Source organism: Watersipora subatra, chromosome 10 (assembly GCF_963576615.1).
Source record: "Watersipora subatra chromosome 10, tzWatSuba1.1, whole genome shotgun sequence".
NCBI lineage: Eukaryota > Metazoa > Bryozoa > Gymnolaemata > Cheilostomatida > Watersiporidae > Watersipora > Watersipora subatra.
The window spans coordinates 47443943-47454528 of record NC_088717.1 but is presented as its reverse complement, the minus strand read 5'-3'; the positions used below and the strand labels follow the sequence as shown (position 1 = coordinate 47454528).

Below are 10586 nucleotides of genomic sequence, written 5' to 3'. Positions count from 1 at the left end.
TTGTAATTACATCGACATAACGATGCAAACTGGCAGTGCAACTGGTTAGCCCTTGTTCCAAACTAAGTGAAAAACTGATTGCAGTATCTACTATAATATTGTTTATGGTGTTAGATGAATCTCTCGTCTGCATAGACTCACCATAAACTCTGTGTAATAATTCATTGGCGTGTCATAAAATGAGCCAGATGGTATTTTTTGGCCAGACTACAATGAATGTGCAACATGTTTATTATAATGATGTTTCCTTCTAGTAACAATTAGTAATGGTTTACTTGTTAGCATGTACTAGTCTGTGCGCACTTCTATTCTCTCAGTATTTCCAACAATATACATCTACATAGCTTGTCTGTGAACAACATGTTGTTACTTTTTATTACAGCCATTCATAGCAGTAAAAGATTTATTACAAAAGAGCTAATATTATTACCGTATAATAAAATTTAGGAATACAATAAATTATTTTTGAAACCAAACAAATGATAAAATAAACTACCATCAGTAAACTTTAGTTACAATCACTGAATTCAGTCTTCCACTCATAGAAGATCAGTAGTAGTAGGATCCAAATGCAGTGGCAACACAGAAGAATGTGTCCTGCAAGAGAGAAAATGTGGTACATCATTACGCGTTCTCATTATTTATGCCATAAAAAGATTTACAACCGCCGCGTTTTCATAATGTGGTTAATCTGCATATCCGCGTGATCCTCAACATGTAAATATCAAAAATCTATAAGTCCAGTAAGTTTTGTTATTTGTAAATCTTAATTGAATGTTTCATGTTTGGGAAAGGTGGTAACAGCACTTGTGAATGATGCTCAAGAAAATGTGGCGCAAAATTTTCCATTTTGAACATTTTCCACACTTCAGTATTTGTTTTTCGAAAGTATGATCGTAAGCGAGACAGAAATGCAAAGGCGACAAATCACCCACGTTAATCCGCAACATGTGAATGTTCATTAAAACAATTATTGCGTAGTAACTCAATGTGCACACAACTCCCAATCCAAATCACCCATACAATGGAAACATGGTGAATATAATGTGTTTGCCTTACAAATGACTTGCATATCACATGCCGTAAGTCATGTACATAAAATAACAGACACTTACCGACATGAACATATCCTGTGCATAATTGTCCGTGTCTGAGTCCCAGTAACACCTGGCAGCCATTCTAGAAATCATTATGAAAATATAAGCGGTGTGCAGTGGTGAAACTTCTAGTCAATGCATTTTCAGAACGACTACACACTATTTATATATAGAGCAAGAGAAGAGCTAGTCTCTGATTGGTGATTAAACAAGTGTTCTCTCTGTCACCAGTTCACTGAACAAGAGTAACCAGTCATGGAAGACAGAGCCAGTATTTTTGAGGAGCTGCAGTCAGTAAAAATTAGAGAAGACAATCGTGTTGAAATACTCGGATGGCTTTGATAAGCATCTTTGTAAGGTATATAACTAATTTCTAAGTTCTTAACTGCAAGCTAATCAAAAAGGCTTGAAAATATGTATTAAGAGTGATTTTAATAAAAAATGTTGACAAGTGATGACAATATGTGACATTAGACATTACTTAGATATTGAAGAACTTAATCTACGAGTTCGAATCCTACAAAAGCTAAAAAGGGCGTCTGATTTTAAACTATGTAAATATTAACATCGAAACACTCACTGCGGACAACCTATTTTTGGTGAACAACCATAGCCAGAGAGTTTAGAGTTACAAGTGTGCATGACTGTAAATCAGAGAGGTGATGGCTGACATTCCCTAAACTAGCTCAAACAAAAAATAAAAAACTGCTGATATAGCTAGCACTACAAATATGTATAGAATATTGAGTTTGTATTATTTTTTACAGCGGTTTAAGATCTCTTCAACAAAAATGTCGGTCCGTTAATAAATTGGATTGCCAGAAAAGCATGAACAAATAACAACATATACATGTGTGTTTAAAAACAGCTAATGCGAAGAAAGAAATTATGCAGAAAGTTGCCATTGAGTGTGAACATAGGGATGCCGGTGAAAAACTGGCCGAAATTTGAGCTAATCTTTAGTAACGCAAAATATAACTTGTTGTTTGTAGCTGAAACTGTTGGTCACCTCCCAGCTACTATGAGATATGAAAAATTTATTTCGGCACTAGTGTTATTAATTGTTAATGTATAGAAAATAATAACATATTAGTGTTGGAACATTTGATAAAAAATAAAGATGCTATAAATTTCACATTCAGAACATGTTTGAATCCAATATAACTTACTTGACCCCTTCACCTTTCTGCTCGCCCATCACAACCTGCACTATAAACTTGTATCTCTCATATCCGACATCTGAAATACACCAAGTAGAGACAACCTGATTTAACCGCTGCAAGTCTCACAATGATGTATAGCTAGCTAAGTTTTGGGGTGATGCTGTACTGAAACCGCATTGATAATTATACCAAAGAAAGACTTAAAGATGTAGTTGCGTCAAAAATGAAATTAGGACCCATAAAAGGCTAAAACATCAGCTACAATTTGATGCCATTTTTGTCTTTGTAGACCAACCCTGTCCAGAGATATATGCGTTTGAATGAGGCCCTCTTTTAAAAAGCTCACGTTCCAGCGGGTGGCTATTTCGTGACGTCACAAGCTTGTTATCTGAAATGAAACCACAAGCGATAAATATGAGGTCGCTTCGTTAGCCAATCACGAGCGCGAAATTTTTATATAGGCCGTAATAAATGTTATCACTCGTAAAACGGGTTGTCTGTGATCTCGAAGATTCTCCAAATTAGATCTCATTACTCATTACTGATTCAACGCGTTTCAACAATTACTAAGTTATACATAGTTTTAAATGGCTTCAAGTTCGAGCGACCGCTACTCAGAGTTATATGAGCAACTTTTAGTAAAAGATTAGAGTAGACAGCCTATGGCCAAAGCTGACAGGCGTCAGCAGCGTTTTGCTGCAGAAGAAGACAGAATGGAGGTAAATTAACTTAGAGTCTTCTATACTTTAGTAAATGTAATATTTTTTATAGTCATAAATACATATACTAATTAATAAAATGATAATTCTTTGCTATCTCCAATCATCGTTTCATTGCTTATCTGCCGTTTTACCTAGCTGTAATATTTTTTTCGAATTTTCTTTGGTAAATTGTGTGGTGGTCCTGGGTCAAGGACACAAGACGTTCTAGGTCAAGGACGTGACGTAATATCCCGGCGCGAGGACGAAGGGATTCATTCTTTGATACACGAGCGGACACGGAGCAAGCAGGGAGAGCTAACTAGAGAGAACAAATACTGATAATACTAACAAGGTGAGCCATTCACTACATGGTACCACGGGTGAAACACATTTATTTATTCTGGGAATTCAAGGAATCTGGATATCATCATCAAGAGAGTTGATAAGATAGCCTGGATAGATTCTTCAATTTTGCTGAGTGTGAATGAATGTAAATTGGGTTATTTGTTTTATCGTGACAAAATAAATGTAAAACAACACATGAGAAAAGTCCATCAATACGTTGTGTACATCTAACTGATATCTAATTGAATAAATACTAATAAAACTTGGTGAGAGTCAGGCCTTTGCGTGATATTTGTAACTTCAATTGTTGTACATCAAGTTGAGGGAAAATGTGCAACCTTTTGCTCTGCAAGTCCCGAGGAGGTTGCCAATCGGATTACGAGATGCAGCCGAGAAAGAGCTAATGCGTATGGTTGAGTTAGGTGTTATAGAGAGAGTTGAAGAGCATCGAGAGTAGTGTGCTGGCATGGTAATTGCGCCAAAAGCCTCTGGTGATGCGAGGATATGCGTAGACTTGACAGTTCTCAATAAGAGCGTTCTACGAGAGAATTATCCTTTGCCGAGGGTGGAAGAGTTGTTAGCCAATCTGGAGGGAAGCAAGATTTTCTCTAAAATGGACGCAAACAGGGGGTTCTGGCAGATAGAATTGGCAGAAGAGTCTCGCCAATATACTACATTCGTTACACCTTTCGGACGGTTTCAGTTCAGAAAAATGCCTTTTGGGATATCGGCAGCGCCGGAATTCTTCCAGAGGCAGATGTCGCGAATCCTGGAGGGGCTCGAAGGTACCATCTGTATGATGGACGACATTCTGGTACACGGGAGAGACGTCAAAGAACACGATGAAAGACTCCTCAGGGTACTGCAGAGGATAAAGTCATCGGGTATGACTCTAAACAAGAAAAAATGTCAATTTAGGGTAAAAGAGCTTATCTTCCTGGGCCACAAAATCAGCGGAGAGGGGATTTCTCCAGACCCAAACAAGGTCCGTGCAATCAGAGAGATGAGAGCACCGACAAATCAGAAAGAGCTGAAGAGCTTTTTGGGTATGGTGAATTTCCTTCACAAATTCAGCCACAGGTTGGCCGAACTAGAAAAGCCACTGAGAGAGCTAGGCAAGAAAAATTCACCATGGTCATGGGAAGAGAGCCATCAGAGAAGCTTCGAGGCGTTAAAACGAGAGATCTCGAATGCACCAGTGCTAGCCAAGTACGATGTAAGAGCCAAACACCGACTAACTGCTGACTCGAGCTGCTACGCGCTGGGTGCTGCACTACTTCAAGAAACTGAGACGGGGGGCTGGCAACCGGTGGCGTTTGTGTCACGCAAACTAACTATTGCTGAAACCAAGTATGCCCAGCTGGAGAAGGAAGCTCTTGCGATAACTTGGGCGTGCGGGAAGTTCGACTTCTTCCTGGTAGGCACTCACTTCGAGGTGGAGACAGATCACAAACCACTGGTGAAGCTATTGGGTGAGAGTGACTTGTCTAACATGCCCTTGAGATGTCAGAGGTTCAAGTTGAGGCTAATGAGATACAGCTTCACTATTTTCCACACACCGGGGACACAAATGTTTCTTGCGGATGCATTATCCAGACCTGCGGAGGAAGTGACTAACAAAGAGAGAGCCAAGGAATCCAGGGTGGAAGGGCATATCAGACAGGTCATAGCAGCCAATGAGGAATATGATGGAGTTCTACAAGAGATAAGGCGTCAAGGGGACGAAGATGAGACATATCAAAGAGTGATAAGAGAAGTCGAATTGGGGTGGCCAGGGAGAGGCAAGTCGTACGCGGGTGACCTGAGGAAGTTCTATACACAGAGAGAAAAGCTCACTACCAAAGAGAGTATCGTGATGAGAGAAGATAAAGTAGTCATCCCACAGGGGTTGGTGAAAGACATGCTGGAGAGGATACACAGGGGTCATCAAGGGATAGAGAAATGTAAACGGAGGGCTGTTACCAATATGTGGTGGCCTAACATGCGTCAAGATATCGAGGATTATGTAAACAAATGCAATGTGTGCATCAAGGAGAGAAGACGGAAGCATTATCCTCTGCAGACGTCAGAATTGCCCAGGAAACCATGGGAATGCGTTGGGTCAGACCTATTTGAGTTTAAAGGCCGTGACCATGTCATCGCTGTTGACTATTACTCTCGGTGGATTGAAGTAGCAGAACTGGCGAACAAAACCGCAGAGGCGGTAGTGAAGAAGCTGAAGTCTATTTTCGGGAGATTTGGGGTTCCGATGCGGTTGCGGACAGACAATGGGCCATGTTTTTCGGGGGATTTCTTCGCGGAGTACGTACGAGAATATCGAATCAAACACCAGACTAGCAGTCCACATTATCCAGAGAGCAATGGTTTAGCAGAGAGGTGCGTGCAGACGGTGAAAGGGATGTGGAAGAAGGAATCGGACAAGAATTTGGCCCTCATGATCTACCGAGCGACACCACTTGAAAGTGGAGTTAGTCCCGCAGAACTTCTGATGGCGAGGAAGATTCGCACTAACATTCCCACAAGTTCCCCAAACGATGCAGTAGACTGTGAGCATTTTGAGGAGAAAGATGTCTCCTTGAAACGGCGCCAGAAGAGAAATGCCGATAGAAGGAGAAGGGCTAAACAGCCAGACAACCTCCAAGAGGGAGACATAGTGTGGGTGAAGTGCAAGAAGGGGGACGAAGGCAAGAGAGGGATTATCTTGAAAAAGAGAGAGGAGCCGTACTCATTTGACGTCAGAGTACAGGGACATACAGTTAGACGAAATCGGAGCCATCTTAAAAAGCTGAATCCAGACCAGTTGATAGACAGTTGTAGTGAGACAGAAGACTCTGAACGGGGGATGCCCCTAGGTACAAAGGAAGAACGGGAAAGCGAAGATGGAACAGATACTTCAAGTGAAACAGACTCTTCGAGTGACCAGGAGTTTGAGAACCCGGAGGAACACTTTAGACCCATCGAGGCCGAGCAAAGAAGAGCTCCTAGTAGAAGAGCTGTGTCTAGGAGACACCTGCACCCTGATTGTGTATATTACTAATTCCCATCATATCTGGCTAACATTCTGGATTGGGGAGAAGAAGGGATGAGGAAAAGGAAAAACATTCGGATCTGAGGCAGAGAATCACCTTTCCCTAATCACCATATCTCTCCAAAAGTTTTAGTTTTAAATTCAGAACACAGCACTTCTTCAAGATTCCTTCAAGCACTGTTACTTGTTACTGTTACTGTAAAAAAAAAAAAAAAAAGAGAGAAAAAAAAAGAGAGAAAGAAAAGAGGATGTGGTGGTCCTGGGTCAAGGACACAAGACGTTCTAGGTCAAGGACGTGACGTAATATCCCGGCGCGAGGACGAAGGGATTCATTCTTTGATACACGAGCGGACACAGAGCAAGCAGGGAGAGCTAACTAGAGAGAACAAATACTGATAATACTAACAAGGTGAGCCATTCACTACAAATTGGAGTCATGATTACAAATTATTTTCACTCGTAGGAAGTGGGTAAAATCGATTGACCATTGCAAATCTTTAATTTCCAGAACCAAAGCTTCGAATCGTTGGCTTGGCGTACTTGTGCCTTTATTAAATGTTTATTCGCTTTTAAAATTACACTCGCAATCTATTTAACTCCCAATTTGGAAGCTGTCAATAGATACGCTTTAGAATGACATATATTTATTGCATTTTTTTTACTGATTACAGAATGTTTATGTCGTCCCACCAGCCGAAGAAGCTTTGTCAGTGTGGAAACTGCCATAAAGTGGAAAGAGAGACTTGAATGCGTGCTGCATAAGCCATGATGTTTTGTTTGAGTTTGTTGCAGTAGATGAATTTGTCTTATTGTATCAGCTAATACTATCTGAGTGGCCACGACTTGATGAATATTTTTAATAAAAGTTTTATGCCGAGATGAAAATATTTTTGCTTGTAAAAATTATATAATAAAATAATATTGTTGAAGATAATGCAAAACATGATTTGCAAAATATTGTAGTGAATCGGATATGGTATATGGGTGTCCGCAGAACTGGAGAATGTGAGTTCAAATCCAGTTTGCAGCAGACTTCTCATTCTTAAAACTATATCCCTGCCTATATTCTTTTCAAAGAGGTGGCTTGCTTATTTCACTTTTCTAGTATTCGGTAAGAATACTACTAGCAAGAAACGAGTACGTAGGCAATAGGTAATAGGCGACATAATGTGGGCGGGGCTTATTCGAGGCTGTATATCGTTTGTATGGGTAGATGCAGAACTGTGCTGATACAAAGACCGCGTTCTACAAAAGTGACTTGACAGAATTATCGTAGACCGGTAGAATTGGTAGTCGGTACCCAAATGTTTACACAATATTTGGAGAAAGTGAGTAGAACAAATTTTCAATTTTCGTTATTTGAGGCCTTTTAAACATTCATAATAATGCATCTGTAGCAGGATTTAAAATTTTATTCTAGCCAACACGAGCAAATACAAAATAAGATATATGCCAATAGAGCCGCGTAAGACTAGACTTTTATCGCAAATAGCCGATGTGAATACGAGAGATAGAGACAGGTTGCCAAACGCGTGACATCATTTTTGGCGAGGCTGAGCACGTTTTTGTGGCCTGAGCGTTTTTACGGCGATCAGATTTTTTCGGTTTTAATCTTCAAATATCTTGGCAATGCGATCGCGTAACACAACAAACAACATATCAACTGATAGAGAAAAAAAATGCTTTCTTTTAAGATCAACTTAAATTTTGACGCAACTACATCTTTAAGGCTGAACAAAAACTGTATGTGACATGGTTTTATTTGATAGAACTGGTCGTGATATTAGCCCCTAAGTAAAGAGCAATGAGATTGTCAAGGCACAGAGTATCTGATCTGGTATACCGGAATGCTCACAGAATTCTTTGTGAAAATTCTTCAAAAACCTTCTAGTTGAAAAGCAATGGCTTTATATCTTATGGGAAAACATAAAAAAACTCATAATCCTTCTTCGCCTTGAAAAACCAAAGCTGAGAACAACTTTGTGAAATTTATGAAAAATTTTGAACAAAATAAAACTTCAAGCGAGCTAATACTACCAGAGTATACCACAATTTAGGTACTTTCCATACCCGCTTACAGCTAATGATGCCTAATGAGAAATTACAGCTTTGTAAAAAGTTTTAACATTAAAACTAGCCATGAATAACTTGCCCCATTCTCTTTACAAAATTGATACAAACCCATAAGTTCATAACACATGCTCATAACACTTTTATTAAATGATTTCATGAGCAAACCATGTATGGGTACACTCAAAAGTAGTAAATGAGATAGTTTTTAGTAACACTGTTAAAAAATAAAATAATTCAAGAGTATGTACAGGCTTTAGCCAGACTGCTGTTATTGTCGAGTTATGAAGACGTAATTAAATTGACAAAAACATCAATATGATATGAAAACAAAAACGGCCAAACTACAAGAAAGCTAAGGGCAGCATATGATTAAATTCAGAGACTGATGTTCTGTACGATTATAGTCTGCCGTTTTGCAATTTAATTGCTTCAGTCGTGTGCCTTCTGCTTTAAGCATACCATTAAGAGAGCAGATACTTAAGGTTTTAAATAACCGTACCATTATCTAACAGGCGTCTTCCCAGAGATGCATGTGAACTCACAACAATAGTACCAACTTGTAGGTTCGTCTATAACTGACCAATTATCCATGAATAGATACAGTACATATATACATGTTCTTTATTGATTCGATTTGCTTTTTCAAAGTAAATCTTAAATCATTTTACCTATTTTCAAATCAAAGCATAAATTATTCTCACACTTTCCTAACTTGAATCAAATAAAAGTTGGCTTGACTCGAGGTAAATACTTGAATCACCGAGGATTTTCACGCAGAGTTTTTTGTCTATTCATCATAAATTGGCTCCGCTTACACTAGCCAGCCAAAAGAACAGCACTAAAACACCAAACCACGGGTTTTTATTAGATATTGAGTAAGCCTATGCTTCACTAAATAGGAATAAACATTAGTAGGTGGTTCTGAACAAGAGGTACTTTGTTGCAGCTAATTTCAGTGAGAAGGAGCTAGACAAAAAACCTCTTGCCTATGCCGGTTGCTAGCCAACAGCTTGCAAAATAATTTGAAGATTGGGAAAATTGGAATAAAACAATATGTAAGTTTCGTCAGAAAAACTGGAAAGCACTTTCAGGCATCTTATAAATAATTTTAGTCAGCCTTTTTCCTATCTAATGACATGAAATAAAAGTTTCAATTTACAGATAAATTACTATTATTTAATGAAGACATAAACTCACCATTACTTTCGTAGCCCAACGAATTTTAATAAATGAGCTGCTTTTTTTGCAAAATAACAACATAGATGAATAAAAAACGAGATAAATACAATCAATTTACCTAGTTTTATTAATAATACGCCCACTCCGTAGTAAATTTAGGCAACCATCAGCATTTGAAGAACCGAACTTTAAATACATGATTCCAGCAAAAAAGCGAGTTTTTCAAAATGTTGAACAGTCATTGTTACCAACAAAAACACGTTCACATAACAATCACTAGTAATAAAACAAATTTATTTTGTTTTATTTGTTAAGTGTTTCAATTGTGTGGGACGTCAAGATTTAAGTTTCGACCTCCAAGACAAGCTGTTTCAGGCATTTCAGCAAAAAACAGATAGTTGACAGCTGATTGACGTTTCATCATTACCTTTAAGCTTGCTTTTGATCTCATCTCCTAGCTGTTTTGAAAGCTCAGTTGACTCTTCTTGGCTATATGTAATGCCAGACAAACGCTCTTGCAAAATATTATGTATGACTTCTTTGACTATTGCAGGTCTAAATCTGAAAAAATGAAGTATTTAATAGATGCGTAACTGATATGTAATAAATAAATAAACGGTGACGTTCCATTTTACAAATTCAGCGTAAATAAACATAAAGCATACTTGTGTTGATAGTTCGGACGAATTATATACGTATTAGAAGGAGCTTCTTCTTCTGCCGTTACAGCGGATTCATCCAAACCTTCACTTGCCATTTTTAAACAAATGAAAGTTACCAAGCACAATATTCTCTTTGCGCATTCTCACTGTATATCCGAAAATTCGCTGAAGAGGTTGAGATCACCAAAATATATTTTGCATAAAATACGAAACAAAAAACTTTTAAATTTTTTGAATAAATATTTTAGATTATACAATTTATTTTTTTAACTATTGAGTATTTTAAAAGAATTATTTTGCGAGAGGACAACTCATCACTGAATAAATCAGTCCCGACC

The 10586-nt window shown here is 38.4% G+C and overlaps 1 protein-coding gene across 1 annotated transcript; it reads right to left on the bottom strand.

The window, feature by feature from the left end:
* Positions 1–357: 357 nt before the first annotated feature.
* On the bottom strand, positions 358–10381 carry LOC137406276 (dynein light chain Tctex-type protein 2B-like). The gene is made up of 5 exons (XM_068092817.1): positions 10252–10381; positions 10014–10147; positions 2267–2336; positions 1116–1179; positions 358–597 (listed from the first exon to the last, which is right to left on the bottom strand). The coding sequence occupies exons 1-5, from the start codon at positions 10341–10343 to the stop codon at positions 550–552; spliced, it is 408 nt and encodes a 135-aa protein (XP_067948918.1). The 5' UTR covers positions 10344–10381; the 3' UTR covers positions 358–549.
* Between the last annotated feature and the right edge of the window lie 205 nt (positions 10382–10586).